Source organism: Diaphorina citri, unplaced genomic scaffold (genome assembly GCF_000475195.1).
Source record: "Diaphorina citri unplaced genomic scaffold, Diaci psyllid genome assembly version 1.1 scaffold561, whole genome shotgun sequence".
NCBI lineage: Eukaryota > Metazoa > Arthropoda > Insecta > Hemiptera > Psyllidae > Diaphorina > Diaphorina citri.
The window spans coordinates 80139-97067 of NW_007377995.1; the positions used below are offsets into that span (position 1 = coordinate 80139).

Here is a 16929-nt window from a genome sequence, read left to right on the forward strand (position 1 = left end):
CAGCCTAGTTAGCTGGTTTTGGATCATGCTTCAGTTTGCTTCAGTGCAATATGCCTCAGTGTAATTGAACCTTAAGAAATGTTCTGTGTTCAATACGTCCTTCTGTTGTTCGAGCTGAGAAATTTCAGGTATGATTGTATTGAGAAGAGGATACAATTTCTTACTCAATGTTTTCACTCCTATTAATCCATAATCCTCTTCATTCCAGTTTGCTTCATTTGCAAGTTTTCATACCCCTCTGATGAAATCATTATTAAGACATTCCAACTTCATTTCGTCTTATTCCTGCCTCTCTTTCTCTCCCTCCCTCCCCCTCACCCTTCCTCTCTCCCTCTCTCTCTCTCTCTCTCTCTTCCTCTCTCTCTCTCGCTCTTTTAAAATTTGAATAAATTTAAATGATAATAATATCAGTTTGGAATTAAATGAACTAATAATAATTTGAGCAAGGCTCTAGGCATCTATTAAGGTAGATAACTATAGGTAATCCTAGATGTATATGCAGTAGGTACTTAGGTAGGTAATATTTGGCAACCCTGCATACTTGGTGCTCTGCAACAGGATTAATGTTTGAAAATTCCAGGGAACCTTTATTCCAAGTCAGTAAGTCATACCTACATTGAATGTTATGTCAATTTGTATGAACGCCGTATTACTAGTTTGATTATGCAATGCGCCATGCACGTTGTAATAAATTACCTTGAGTGTACTTACCTAATAAAGGGGATTCTTGGGTAGTTCTCCACCAAAATGGTACTGTGTATTTCCTTCCTCCCATAGAATTTGGCCATCAGTTCAATTTCTAATCAATTCTTTGGAAAAAGAGGATAATTAAGAAAAGAAATTCAGCGCTAATTTCATCTGGAAAAGAACTCATCAGAACATCCAAATTATTCCAATCAACGATAGGAATCTTCTTAACATGTTAATTACTCGAAAATAGAAGGAGAAACACTTGAAAACTCTAAGACAAGGAGAAAAAAAGAAGAAGAAGGGGAGAAAGAAGAAGAAGAAGAAGAAGAAGCAGAAGAAGGAGGAGGAGGAGGAGGAGGAAGATAAAGAAGAAGAAGTAGGAGGAGGTGGAAGATAAGAAAAAAGACGTTTTCCCGTTTTACAAGCCCCATTAGAATTCAAACGGATTTCTCGTTTTGTTTTCTAATGTCCGGGCCTTAATCCTTCCATTTGTCTAATTATGTTTTCTATTGTCAGGTTCAATGTAATCAACCGTCTCTTTAGATGTTACTCAGTTAGGAACTCTCAACAGGGGCGAATAGAAAGGGGGTTCTTTTCAATCAAATACGAAAATAGTACATACCAAAGAAAAGAACAACGCGAAAGCTAAAGAGAAAGGGAAAGAGAAAAGAGAAGAGAGAGAGAAAAAAGAGAACTAGAGAAAGAGAGGACTAGAGGATGAGAGAGAGAGAGAACGAGAGAGAGAGAAAGAGAGAGAGAGGGAGAGAAAGAGAACTAGAGAAAGAGAGAGAGGAAGAGAGAGAGAGAAAGCCGGAGAAGGGAAAAAGAGAGAGCGCTTTTTTTCCACCAAAGGAAGGGAGAGTGTTTTGGGAAGGCTTCATAGCCAATCAAAATACCTAGATGACAATATTATTAATTTTCCTGGTTGTCAGCCTAGTTAGCTTGGAGGTAACGCGTCTGTCTTGTAATCACTAGGTCGCAGGTTCGATTCCCGCCCGGGGCTGGCTCTCCTACCCTATCCTTCCTCTCTCTTCGATTTCGGAACGATAAGACCTCAGTAATAAGAGTTCCTGCCGATATCATAGTATCCCTATGACATCAAAGTTATTTCTAGGAGAGTTATCCTCAAAGTTATTTCTAAATACCTACAATGGCCCCCGTCATATTTATTATCAAATTAGGAGTTTTTTTATATTATTTTATATAAAAAAGTGCCTACAGTAAGAATTAATATTGCTGCAGCTTTCATTTATCTGACATCTGAATACGTTACTTCCTCAAAAAAGATTCAAACACTGCGAGCCAATCAAAATACCTAGATGACAATATTATTAATTTTCCTGGTTGTCAGCCTAGTTAGCTTGGAGGTAACGCGTCTGTCTTGTAATCACTAGGTCGCAGGTTCGATTCCCGCCCGGGGCTGGCTCTCCTACCCTGTCCTTCCTTTCTCTTCGATTTCGGAACGATAAGACCTCAGTAATAAGATTTCCTGCCGATATCATAGTATCCCTATGACATCAAAGTTATTTCTAGGAGAGTTATCCTCAAAGTTATTTCTAAATACAATGGCCCCCGTCATATTTATTATCAAATTAGGAGTTTTTTTTATATTATTTTATATAAAAAAATGCCTACAGTAAGAATTAATATTGCTGCAGCTTTCATTTATCTGACATCTGAATACGTTACTTCCTCAAAAAAGATTCAAACACTGCGCTACTGTACAGTTTTATTATTGCAATTTTCCGTTTCAAAGAATCACTTAGCCAGCCTAGTTAGCTTAGTTGGTAGTGCGTCTGCCTTGTAAGCGCTAGGCCGCGGGTTCGATTCCCTAGGAACGTAGCACCTTGTGAGCGCTAGGTCTCGGATTCAATTCTCACCTGGGGTGAATTTTATCCGAAACAGATAGATAAGGTTCGTTTTTGGAAAAGCTTGAAAATCCCACGTGATTTGAACCTAAACGGTGCAATTAGGCGCAGTGGGATCCAGCATGGTTGGTGAAGTGCAGTACGGAGCAGTAAAAGACACTACATGGTGCAGTAAGGCGCTACATGGCCTTGTAAGACGAGACATGGCCCTGTCTCATCAATATAGGAGTAAGCATTGAGGTAATTTTAATATTTTGAGTTTTTGAGCGTTGACACAATCAATGCTACGGAAAATTGACTTTTCCATATCAGGAGACTTGTGACGAATGTAAATGAATGATGATTTTTCAAAATTAATAAAAATAATAATAATAATACATAAAAAAAAGGGGAGAACGGTCGAAATGCTTACACAATGCTTATGCAGATGAAGGAAATAGAATTGTAAGAGCAATATGGAATCAAAGAGCACAATGTGATTGAGCCCAAACACAATAGATTCCTTTATTCGACTAATTCGACCATTTGAAAATATTTCTATTCCTCCAGACATCCGCTAGAAAAAGGTCTCTTAAATAGCCGTACGTTGCCAATTTGCCCAAATCAAATGCAACCTGTTTTGGTGGTTGAAAAAGTTCAGCTTGGAGGACCTTTATAGGCTTAAAAAGAAAAAGTCCCTTGTGCCTTTAGAACTACAAAACTGTGCTACACAATTGCAGACCGTTAGGCTATAAGACCGGGTGGGTCAAAAATAACGGAGACCCACAGCATAGTGTGAATACACACTGTAGGTCAAGATATGGAGAAAACAAAACTACAGAAAAGAAAGATTAATACCTACGGAAGATCGGACGTTGGAAAAGAAACGATTATGATAGAAAGAATGAGCTGTTTCTCCTCAGTCTACAGTCTACATAAGCTAAGGTTTTAGACGAGGAGGATTCAGCTCTGGGTACATTGTTCTCGTGATGGACTGATTAAAGAAATAAAAACACTTTATGTAGATACCTATTTTAATCAAGCAAGTAAATTAGCGCTTACAAAGCAGATGTTTTACCTTCCGAGCTAACTGAGCTCGCATGAGTAGCTTCTTCTAAACAAAACCGTTCGTCTTTCGCACTAACCCTCTTCACTCTTGACATCAATAATACTGCTGTCAGAAGTGTCACCTCATTCTGAGATGTTCTCAGAGTCTATGAGATTTACGAGCACTTGTTTTACCTGCAGAGGCAGAATGTTGTAATAATGGAAATTAAATAAAAAAGTCGCTTAAATTCATTGATAAATTGGGAACTGATGGGAACAACGTGCTATTGCGGCTGATGGCTATTTGGAAGCAGCCATCTACTTTTAATTTTTTATCATTCTAATTTTCATTTGTTTTCAATTATTTTTATTGGGAATTCTTTGTAAAGTATTAGAAATTAGAGCTTCTTCTTCTTCTTCTTCTTCTTCTTCTTCTTCTTCTTTTACTTTGCCATGTTCCCGTTCAGAAGGTATTAGATGTTTTTGTACTCCATCTTACTTCAAAAGGGTAAGTCCTGGTCTCTCTTCGATTTCGGGACGATAAGACCATATTAGCAGTTACAGTTCCCTCTGTTAAACCTCTTAAAAAAAAAAGAATTACTTTGTGGCTAACAAAGTAATTCTTTACTAGGCTATAATTAGCTAGGAACGTAGCACCTTGTGAGCGCTAGGCTATACACCCAAGACAACATAAATGTTGGGAGTGGCTCAAAGTCGCAATGCTCCCCACTCGCTCCTAGAATTCCGAGGAAGCAACGGATCAGAAAAGGCAAACAAGGAAGGAAATACAACAAAACGAACCAAAGAGAGAGATGGAGAAAGGGAGGGAGAGAGGGAGCTTAGATAAAATGCTCTATGGAGGGAGAGAAAATCAAAAATCTCCTCAGAGAGACAGAAATGTTTCTTTTTTGAAATTCGAAACTCACCAGTGTTCTCGCTATTCTGAAGTTTTCAGAAAATGCTGAAACGACTCGAATCAGAAGGCCCTGCAATTACCTTAGATGTAGGTATGCTTAGGGTAGTATATTAGGCTATAAATGACCGCCATTCAGTTTGCCCTGGAGCAGTGGTCGATTTTCCAGTGGTCAGTTTCTCGTCACTTTTGAGCTTTGAACCGCATTCAATCTTCTTCTTTTTTATCCTTTCTCGCCTTCCATATTTGCGACATTTCCCCTATCAAGTGACGATAGCACCTTCTCCGAATTAACCCTTGAGAAATTCGCACGGAAACTTTCTGTTCCAATAAAGTTGAAGATTCATTAGGGGAGTGATTGGAGTATAGGGTAGGGTGCTAAGGATGGGTGGGAATATCAGGGTAGGGTGCTAGGGATGGGTGGGAATATCAGGGTAGGGTGCTAGGGATGGGTGGGGATATCAGGGTAGGGTGCTAGCGATGGGTGGAGATATCAGGGTTGGGTGGTAGGGATGGGTAGAGATACTAGGGTTGGGTGCAAGACAGGCGTAGGGCAAGGAGTGAAGATGAGATCACTCTTGTGTGAAGGTATGAGCTTTGCCTGCAGTGGCGTGGAATGTATTTGACCTTTAGTTTCAGCCGACATCGACAGTAGGTACTCAGTGTACTATAATGGTAAGATAGAGTTACGTATACATATATCCATTGAATAAATATAAGTAAACCCCTCATCATGCGAAACCCTATCCGTTCCCTCCCTATCTAGGGCTAGCCACTCACTATCAGGTATAAATGATCAGGTCCACCTGATGAACACACACAATATCAGGTAGACCTGACACGATCTAGTAGACCTGACACCTGGTCTGCCTGACAGGGGTTTGGATCTGTAGGAAGTTTTTTGTCTACCCAAAAATTTTCAAAAATTGAGAGATCATTATCTACTTTGCGAATACGACTCTGGTATTAGGAGCTATCTGAAGCGCGGTACTTGACATTTTCAAGTGTTGTTACAAAGTGATACTTCCAAACAAGAGGAAAGTTTCGAACAAAACGAGACAAAGAGAGAGATGGAGAAAGGGAGGGAGCTTAGATAAAATGCTCTATGGAGGGAGAGAAAATCAAAAATCTCCTCAGAGAGACAGAAACGTTTCTTTTTTGAAATTCGAAACTCACCATTGTTCTCGCTATTCTGAAGTTTTCAGAAAATGCTGAAACGACTCGAATCAGAAGGCCCTGCAAGATGTAAGTATGCTTAGGGTAGTATATTAGGCTATAAATGACCGCCATTCAGTTTGCCCTGGAGCAGTGGTCGATTTTCCAGTGGTCAGTTTCTCGAAGAAGAAGAAGGAGGAGAGGAAGAGGAGGAGGACGAGGAGAAGAAGAAGAAGGAGGAGGAGGAGAAGAAGAAAAAGGAGGAGGAGGAGAAGAAGGAGGAGGAGAAGAAAGAATAGGAGGGGGAGGAGAAAGAGGTGGACAATTTTCTCTTTGAAACCGAAACCATATTTTTAATATTCGGTCAGTTTCTCGAAAGGAAAATACACCTTATGACTCAACAATGGTAAACATCCCTTACGGTCTATTTCTTTTGAGGCCTGGTTTTCCTATGCAAAAGCACGAAAACTATCTCTCAAGTCAGGGGACAGATAACATACGAGTACACATACAAAACGGCACATCAATTAGTAACAATTGGTGTTCTTTCTGAAACAGATTACTACTTATGCTCCTACCCCTAACATTTTGAATCAAAATCAAGGAATCCATCCTCAAAATCAAAATTCACCTCTTCTAAGTTTCATTGAAAAGTCCATTTCACTCTCGCCTCGTAAGGATTTTTCGGCAAGCACACCTGCCTGTAGACACTTTCGTCGCCTTTTACGACGGAGGACGCTTTTATGCAAACCGTCACATTATCTCCCTTTGTTCCTCTTCTAAAGTTTCATTGAAAAGTCCATTTCACTCTCGCCTCGTAAGGATTTGTCGGCAAGCACACCTGCCTGTAGACACTTTCGTCGCCTTTTACGACGGAGGACGCTTTTATGCAAACCGTCACATTATCTCCCTTTGTTCCTTCTTATGGCCTTTTCCCCCCCTGCAGACCTTAACTGTCCCTCCTCTCCCCTAATTTCTCTCCCACACACTTATTTCCCCTTCTCTTATTTTCCCTCGTGTAGCCCTTTTTCTCTCTACTCGACAGAAGCTTTCAGAGCCCTCATAAATACCTGAAAAGAGTCTTTCTAATGGGCGCAAACTCTTTATTGGGACTTCCAAGTGCAGACCTTAACTGTCCCTCCCCTACCCTTAATTTCTCTCCCACACACTTATTTCCCCTCCTCTTATTCTCCCTCGTGTAGCCCTTTTTCCCTCTACTCGACAGAAGCTTTCAGAGCCCTCATAAATACCTGAAAAGAGTCTTTCTAATGGGCGCAAACTCTTTATTGGGACTTCCAAGGAGATTATGATAGGGTTACATTATTTTTGCAGCCTAATGGCAGTCGAAATGGAACATACAGGGTCGCGGAGGAGTTGAAAATTATTTTGGGAAGAAAAAAGAAGAAGAAGAAGAAAAATTGAAAAGTGTCTTTTTTCTTACTTGCGTCGTAATTTCATCAATGCCAGGCAATGTTTACTTTCCATTTTTCAGCAAACCAACTATCATAGGTGGTATGTGTATGTGTTGCATTTTCTATAACCTTCCCCACAAAATTTTCCCCGATTGATACACTTTTTATTATTACTGTTGCAAGATTAAACTGTTGAGATTAGGGACTAGATTTCCTAATCCGACAGTCTAAATAAATCACTAACACACATGTCCAATACTTACTCTAATTTTTGCCTTGGAATTCGCACCACCAACCTTCACAAATTCATGAAGTCCACTTTACACCACTGCTTATGTTTAGATGAAAATCATGATTATAACATTACGTTCCTCATGGATACTATTACGGTTGCATTGCTACAAAAGCTCCAAACTTAACGTACTCGAAACATATTATCTTGCAACAATAACAACTATAAAACCATATTGCATACCACAACAATACTAGCAGTCAAGGTTGGGAAGTAAGACAAACGTTATAAATCAGTTTCATGAAGCATGCTGGGGGAAATGGATGACATTTTTCATACAGGGTAGGTTTTTTTTGTATACCAACATTGAAATTAGAAAATGGTTTCTTCAAATTAAATTGATCACAAGGGCAAGGAACGGATCACAAAGGCAAGGAAAACCTAGACTGCTGGAGTAAAGGGACTTTTCAGTCCTATGCGAGCAGTATCTATAAATAAGCACTTATATTATTATAATTTTATTATTGATTTTTTAGAAAAATTCTAGTCGAGGGTAGTATCAACTCATAGTTTCAGTCCCACCCTAGATCTGGTTCGGGAGATACCCTGTATATTCAAAAAGTTGAGATGAAATTCTCCGGTGAAACTTGAAATGTAAGTCAAGAGTTAATTTATAGAATTAATTGATTTTTTAGAAAAATTCTAGTCGAGGGTAGTATCAACGCGTAGTTTCAGTTCCACCCTAGATCTGGGTCGGGAGATACCCTGTATATTCAAAAAGTTGAGATGAAATTCTCCGGTGAAACTTGAAATGTAAGTCAAGAGTTAATTTATAGAATTAAACGCGATACTTTGTATACACAGGAGCTTTCAAATGTAGGAAAAACTTAGCTCTTATTCCTTATCTAAATAAATCTTTCTCACGACTTTGGTGTAGGTAGAGAGATAACTTTTGCGGAAAGTTCTAAAAAAAATCCAACAAGGAACATAAAAATGTTAATTTTTATTTATTTTTACTTGAGATTTTTTTTCTTCTGAGAGAGTAAGTAAATAGGTACCTAGTGTAGGAAGATTCGAAGAAAGGAAGGATAACTAAAGCTAGATTATAAACTTGACCAAAAGGAAATGATTTAATGTGCGGAGCACATAGGAACATAAAAATGTTAATTTTTATTTATTTTTACTTGAGATTTTTTTTTTCTTCTGAGAGAGTAAGTAAATAGTGTAGGAAGATTCGAAGAAAGGAAGGATAACTAAAGCTAGATTATAAACTTGACCAAAAGGAAATGATTTAATGTGCGGAGCACATTGCATATTTACAAGATACCAGGCGTTCATACAAATCTTCGCTCCATGGCTCAAAATTTTGATCTGAACATTCTGAAATTAGGGATGTAGAATTGTAGGTACATAGATCCTCCAATTTTGATGGAGGAAAACTCATTTTCTTTCTTTGAGGTATTCTAGTCCAGCAGAGGCTAACTCGATTTTTGTCTCCTGAACAAGAAAAAATCTGAATTTGACAAGTTTCATTTTTTTTTTTTCTCCAAAGGGAAAATGTTTTTACTTAACTTCTTCCCAGGAAAAAAAATCTACAGAGGAAAAATAATTAACTTTCATAAAACGGAGTTGCTACTTGCTACACAGATTATTATTATTTTTATTATTATTTTAAGCCTTTGTGAAGCAAAATCAAAAAAGCAACAATAACTCATGTTACCTGATTGTGACCAGTAGAAAAAAAGATCCTCAAATTTTGATGGAGGAAAACTCATTTTCTTTCTTTGAGGTATTCTAGTCCAGCAGAGGCTAACTTGATTTTTGTCTCCTGAACAAGAAAAAAATCTGAATTTGACAAGTTTCATTTTTTTTTCTCCAAAGGGAAAATGTTTTTACCTAACTTCTTCCCAGGAAAAAAATCTACAGAGGAAAAATAATTAACTTTCATAAAACGGAGTTGCTACTTGCTACACAATTATTATTTTAAGCCTTTGTGAAGCAAAATCAAAAAAGCAACAATAACTCATGTTACCTGATTGTGACCAGTAGAAAAAAAGATATTCGTTCTCGGAATTGCTGGCTTTCTCCTATCCTGTCTTCCTTCTCTCTTCGATTTCGGGACAATCAGACCTTGGCAGTTACAGTTCCCTATCAAACCTCTAGAAAATATATATACATATAAAAAAAAAAAAAAAAAAAGAAAGGCCAGACCCACAGCATAGTGTGAATACACACTGTAGGTCAAGATATAGAGAAAACAAAACTACAGAAAAGAAAGATTAATACGGAAGATCGGACGTTGGAAAAGAAACGATTATGATAGGAAGAATGAGCTGTTTCTCCTCAGTCTACAGTCTACATAATCTAAGGTTTTAGACGAGGAGGATTCAGCTCTGGGTACATTGTTCTTGTGATGGACTGATAAAAGAAATAAAAACACTTTATGTAGATACCTATTTTAATCAAGCAAGTAAATTAGCACTTACAAAGCAGATGTTTTACCTTCCGAGCTAACTAAGCTCGCATGAGTAGCTTCTTCTAAACAAAACCGTTCGTCTTTCGCACTACCCCTCTTCACTCTTGACATCAATAATACTGCTGTCAGAAGTGCCACCTCATTTTGAGATGTTCTCAGCGTCTATGAGATTTAGGAGCACTTGATTTACCTGCAGAGGCGGAATGTCGTAATAATGGAAATTAAATAAAAAAGTCGCTTAAATTCATTGATAAATTGGGAACTGATGGGAACAACGTGCTATTGCGGCTGATGGCTAATTGGAAGCAGCCATCTACTTTTAATTTTTCATCATTATAATTTTCATTTGTTTTTCAATTATTTTTATTGGGAATTCTTTGTAAAGTATTAGAAATTAGAGCTTCTTCTTCTTTTACTTTGCCATGTTCCCGTTCAGAAGGTATTAGATGTTTTTGTACTCCATCTTACTTCAAAAGGGTAAGTCCTGGTGAGAACTTCATTCTCCTGGCAACAGTAGATAATAGGTAATTATGTGGCAATATATGTGACCAGTAGGTAGGTACTTATTTCCCTTCTATTTGCTTTTATTTCATATCGTTCCTCATACGTCATTCAGACGTCAAGAAAAACGCTGATAAAATTCCCATTATAAAACTTGGGCAAGTTGAATGAACAGCTATCAATACACAGAGTGCCAGTAAAGGTTAGAAAAAAAAGCCAATCAAAATAGATGACAATATTATTAATTTTCCTGGTTGTCAGCCTAGTTAGCTTGGAGGTAACGCGTCTGTCTTGTAATCACTAGGTCGCAGGTTTTGTCACTTTTGAGCTTTGAACCGCATTCAATCTTCTTCTTTTTTATCCTTTCTCACCTAATCGCCTTCCATATTTGCGACATTTCCCCTATCAAGTGACAATAGCACCTTCTCCGAATTAACTCTTGAGAAATTCGCACGGAAACTTTCTGTTCCAATAAAGTTGAATATTCATTAGGGGAGTGATTGGAGTATAGGGCAGGGTGCTAAGGATGGGTGGGGATATCAGGATAGGGTGCTAGGGATGGGTGGAGATATCAGGGTTGGGTGGTAGGGATGGGTGGAGATATCAGGGTTGGGTGGTAGGGATGGGTAGAGATACTAGGGTTGGGTGGAAGACAGGTGTAGGGCAAGGAGTGAAGATGAGATCACTCTTGTGTGAAGGTATGAGCTTTGCCTGCAGTGGCGTGGAATGTATTTGACCTTTAGTTTCAGCCGACATCGACAGTACTCCGTGTACTATAATGGTAAGATAGAGTTACGTATATAATTACATATACCTATATCCGTTGAATAAATAAAAGTAAACCCCTCATCATGCGAAACCCTATCCGTTCCCTCCCTATCTAGGGCTAGCCTCTCACTATCAGGTATAAATGATCAGGTCCACCTGACAGGTCTACCTGATGAGCACACACAATATCAGGTAGACCTGACACGATCTGGTAGACCTGACACCTGGTCTACCTGATAGGGGTTTGGATTTGTAGGAAGTTTTTTGTCTACCCAAAAATTTTCAAAAATTGAGAGATCATTATCTACTTTGCGAATACGCCTCTGGTATTAGGAGCTATCTGAAGCGCGGTACTTGACATTTTCAAGTGTTGTTACAAAGTGATACTCCCAAACAAGAGGAAAGTTTCAATTAATTATTATTAATTAATTAATAATTACTATTAAAGGCACAGATTCCTGCGATGTGCTCTATCTTACACTATGCTTCATATTTTATTAACTGAGGAGGTTAGGGATCAGGGAATCGCACGCTACTTACTCTAATTTGATTTTTTAACAAGTTCACATCCTTTTGGTTTCAGATGTGCATCGCCAGTAGGTTACTTCCCTATTGGCACCGGGATCGACATTTTCCTCGGGGGACGAGAACAAGTTCATCGTGGCTTTTTAAAAGATTATAGTCTGTTCTGTGCCAACCAATTTTATCAGTTTTAAAAGTGATACCTCTTTTCCAGCACAATCAGGTCATCTGAAGAAATAAATTGATATGAAAGCCCTTTGGGGGTTTAGTGTACAGGAACTAAACTGTGTGTTAAACAACATCAACAAAAAAGCAATTGAAAAGGTACAAGCCTGCTTTGTTAGGTACCTCTTTCAAAAACTCAATGGATTCTATCCTAAATATCCTCATAATATTAGGCTGCCAATAGAATCCATTGAGACAAGACATGGGGAAAACCAACTCAAATACTTAAGAAATATATTTACCTATAGGATTAATAGCTCAGAACTTACGAGCAACATAGGTTTTAGAATTCCAAATCCAAGGCTTAGAATAGACCCAAACATCCTTTTTTCGGTGTCCAACAATACCAATCATCTTAAATCCCCCACGTTTTAAAAGTGATACCTCTTTTCCAGCACAATCAGATCATCTGAAGAAATAAATTGATATGACAGCCCTTTGGGGGTTTAGTGTACAGGAACTAAACTGTGTGTTAAAACCCACATGGGGGTTTTGGAGAAAGTCTATAACTTATAATTTACTATGATTTAAATGAAGGCCCTGTATGGGTTTACCACGCTTAACGCGTTAAAGAGGTTTGATAGAGGGTAAAAACGGAGGTCTTATCGTTCCGAAATCAAAGAGAAAAGGAAGACAGGATAGGTCAAAGCCTGCCATTCCGAGAACGAACCTTATCTGTTGAAGATACATAGTTGGCCCAGGGCGCAAATCTAATCCGCGACCTAGAGGCTAGCGCTTACAAAATTTTGCCTTCTAAGGTAAAATTTTACCTAACTAAACTAGGCGCTATCTATTTCTGACGTAGGTATATTCCCTACGCGTATATCCCTAAAGTTGAGAAAAGTTGCTCCGTGTTCGCGGGAAACCAGGAAGAAAATTTTATGAATGACAACAATGAGTTTCTCCTTGACGTCGTTCGGGAAATTGAAGAATGTACATGCAAGGCGTGCGCAAATCTAATCCGCGACCTAGAGGCTAGCGCTTACAAAATTTTACCTTCTAAGGCAAAATTTTACCTAACTAGGCGCGTATATCCCTAAATTAAACCCGCGTATATCCCTAAATTAAACCCTACGCTTTAATCTTTTGTATCAAATTTCGAAGTTGAGAAAAGTTGCTCCGCGTTCGCGTTAAGGAAACCAGGAAGAAAATTTATGAATGACAACAATGAGTTTCTCCTTGACGTCGTTCGGGAAATTGAAGAATGTACATGCAAGGCGTTGGGAAATTTTGCTTAGGCTTGCTTAATTAATTACCTACTCCCTACTTATTCCATCTAAACACCTATACTTACTGCCTATCCACTCCATCTCTACCTACCTAGGTACATACATAGTATGTACATTGTACATATTATTACTAACCAGTCACCCCTTCCTCTCTCTCTCTCTTTGACATTTCAATGTGCGAATTAAATCAAGTTAGCGATAAAACAACCACAGGATTCACAGGAATGAACATTGAACAATCTGATTTGTGAAAAGGCAGTCTAATTCTAAGAAATATATTTACCTATAGGTTAAATAGCTCAGAACTTACGAGCAACATAAGTTTTAGAATTCCAAATCCAAGGCTTAGAATAGACCCAAACATCCTTTTTTCGGTGTCCATTAAGAAATATATTTACCTATAGGATTAATAGCTCAGAACTTACGAGCAATATAAGTTTTAGAATTCCAAATCCAAGGCTTAAGACCCAAACATCCTTTTTTCGGTGTCCAACAATACCAATCATCTTAAATCCCCCACGATGTCTGCAATGAAATACTACAATGAACTGGACCAAAAACCAGATATATTTAACTTACAGAGCTAAATATTAGGTAGGTGTGTTTGTGTGTGTGTGTGAGTGTGTTTGTGTGAGTGTGAGTGTGAGTGTGTTTGTGTGTATGAATGAAAAACATCAGTAATTGCTTGGACTTGTCTTTCATTATACAGTTCTAGTGTAGATGTTCCAACTAAAAAAAAAAAGCTTTATTCGCAGCCTTTAGACTAGTCTAGAGTTTAGGCCAATTACCCATTGTCCATACTTTCCCGTTATCTTTTCAACCGGGAAAGCGACACGTAAATACACTACTTTCCTTCCTACATGATAAGGAAAGTTAAAATGAAATATAGATTTGTTATCTCACTCCCATTACGGTGAACACAAGCCTCCGACAAAAGGCTATACTATTTCACGGCTATAACATTTCGTGTAAAAGGTAGCAGTGCTATAGGCTGGTGCAGTAGTCCACCTAGCATGAAGGGGAGGTGACAGTGCAAGATAAAAGACTGGTGCACCTAGCTTTCAGAGGGGCTTTTCAAAACAGAACTCGTACACAGGTAAATGCAATCCTATTTTACTTCCAACAGTTATTGTAAGCTTTCTTGAATTTGATATCATCTCCCATGAACCCCGCTTTTTTAAAACGGGGATCTAAAAGAGTGCACTCGATTGCTACTTCGTTAACATACCTGAATCGTTTTAAGATGCTGTCTTTTAGGTCCTTCACCAGTTTAATTACTTCAGGGAGGAATGTATTCTGGGTAATAAATCCGTCCAGTGTTCTTTTCATGGTTTCAATGTAAATAATGATCTTCGATAACGATACATTTTTCTCGGTACTAACTTCCACAGTTGAATATTTCTAGATTTCTAGAACGTCCACTACTTGGGAACCTAGAGTCCACTCTATAGCTGTCAAGGACGGAAGTTCTGGTTCAAGGTTTAAGATTGCCATGACCGTCACGATTGCGTCCTTGAGCTTCAGAGCTCTTGCTATCATATCATAGGTGGAGTTCCACCTAGTTGAAACTTCTTGTTTCAACTTCAATTTTGGCAGCTCCAACTGATGTATGATAGCATCTAGCTTCGCTTTCGCCGAGGTACTTCGTTTGAAGTATTCTACTATTGATTTAATCTTTTTCACAATACATGCTACGTTATCTCTTAATCCATCCTTCACAACTAAGTTTATAGTATGTGCAAAGCAAGGTATTTGTTGCCAATTGTTCATGACCAGCGATTTTATTATGAATGTCGTAATCTTTAGCTATGGTTTCCAGGGCATCAGCCAAATTCACACAGGTGTGTTTCTCTGGTCCGGTAACGGTCCGATCAAAAGATTGAGTATTCGCACTATCGTTCAAGCAACGTTCATGCTTCGGTCATTTTTCTTTCATTTCTAGTTGGTCCTAGTCCTAGGCGTAGTTTTTTTTTTTATTATTCGTACAGACTCCTACTTTATTATTTGTCTTGAATTTTTTTATTATTTTTTTTTTTGTAAAATGAGTCTGAGTAAGTTCACAAATTTCGAATTAGCTGCAATCGCTATACATATATTATGTTTGGATGAAGAAGAAGAAGAAGAAGCAGATAAGTTGAAACGGAAGAAGGTTGCAATAATAAAATAAATAAAGAATAAATGAAGAAAGAATAAATAAAGTGATAAAAATAAATAAAATAAATGAAAGAGAGAAAACAAGTAAAATGAGTCTGAGTAAGTTCACAAATTTCGAATTAGCTGCAATCGCTAATCTGTGGTACGATTTGTCTCACTTCACTCTTGCAATAATAAAATAAATGAAGAATAAATGAAGAAAGAATAAATAAAGTGATAAAAATAAATAAAATAAATGAAAGAGAGAAAACAAATTTGGAATAAGAAATTAAATAATTCATTATGAGTTTTAGGTATTAAAAAACATGGTCACGAAATAACATCGTACCTACTTTGAAAATTGAACGAAGGAATGTTGATCGTTGCTTGATTGCTGCCTATTCACACTACAGTGCCAGTCTCGCTCCGGTCACGGTCCAGTTTCGGTCCGATCAAAAAGATTCGTGGCGAGAATGCCAAGTTAAAGTTGGTAATATTTTTTCTGACCTTTTAAACGTCCCTTCTGGTGTACCCCAGGGGTCAAATCTTGGCCCCCTTTTGTTTATCATCTTTTTTGATGACATTAAAAATGTCCTCCGAAATTGTTACTTTGATATTTTTGCAGACGATCTTAAAATCGGTTGTCATGTTGCCAGTGCTGATGAATCTCGACTCTTACAAAATGACATTAATGCTATAGTTACCTGGTGTACTAGTAACTCAATGAAAGTTAACATTGATAAAATTGTTGTTGTATCTTATACTAGGAAACATAACACTGAATTCTATAACTATGCAATTAACGGCACGCCTATTGATAGGAAATTCATTCACTTGGTTTTAGGAGTGTTCTTTGACTTAAAACTCAATTTTGACCATCAAATAGAGAGTCTATGTTCTAAGACTAAAAGAACGTCTAATGTTGTGGTATACATTACTAAAAACTTCAAAGTTCCTTTGAGCCACAGTGTTCTTTACAATGCGCTTGTGCGCTCTCGTTTAGAGTATTGTTCTGAGGTTTGGGGAGATCTTGGGGTTGTGTCTACTCAACGCATTGAAAATGTTCAAAAATCTTAGATGTGTAAAGACTGACTGACTGAATTAAAACATTAAAAGACTTGAATCCCACACAAAGACCGAATGACTTAAACAGTCCCTACTCAAAATACCCAGTCCCAGTCCCAAAACTCCCTTTTCGGCAATCTCCGTTTACGAATAATAACGATCTTTTTTTCTTTTCTCTTCCCGCAATCTGCCTCTCCCCTCTCCCTCTCCTATTTTGCATGTTCATTGTGCGTATGGATGGTGCATTTATGTGATGCACTACCGTGCGACGAGTGGGGGGAATGTCTACTAGGTAAATGGAGCGATCTGATTGGTTACGCTGAGATGCGAGGACTACTTCTATAGTTCTATACAATCACTCTAGATTTCAATCCCAGTCTTTCCAGTCCCTGTGTACAATCCCAAGCATGTACCATGTACCTACACTACCTACTGGGTTTGTTGAGATTTTACACAGGGACTGGAAAGACTGGGACTGAATTAAAAGATTCAACTCCCAGGGCGGACTTGATTGTAATGAATTAAATCAACCTTGGGACTGGGATTTCGCATCTCTAGAAGTGTGTTTATGACGTGAGGGGCGTTAACCACTTTTAGGTTTACGTTTCCCCTCTTGCCATACTAAACCAAGCTCTCGACTGCGGTTAAGAGTCGCCATTTTTTTCGCGGTTTAGAGACGCCATTTTTTCTCGGTTTAGAGACGCCATTTTTCTG

General features: G+C 38.2%; 1 protein-coding gene across 1 annotated transcript; it reads right to left on the bottom strand.

Annotated features, from left to right (window-relative positions):
- Window positions 1-14148: 14148 nt before the first annotated feature.
- Window positions 14149-14986, bottom strand: LOC113467823 (zinc finger BED domain-containing protein 4-like). Its single transcript, XM_026824257.1, has one exon. It carries the CDS (start codon window positions 14785-14787, stop codon window positions 14419-14421), a length of 369 nt encoding a protein of 122 aa, XP_026680058.1. The 5' UTR covers window positions 14788-14986; the 3' UTR covers window positions 14149-14418.
- Between the last annotated feature and the right edge of the window lie 1943 nt (window positions 14987-16929).

What these genes read in the sequence shown, in the direction of transcription:
- LOC113467823 (XM_026824257.1), bottom strand. Translation starts at nt 14,787, where the DNA reads ATGAACAATTGGCAACAAATACCTTGCTTTGCACATACTATAAACTTA.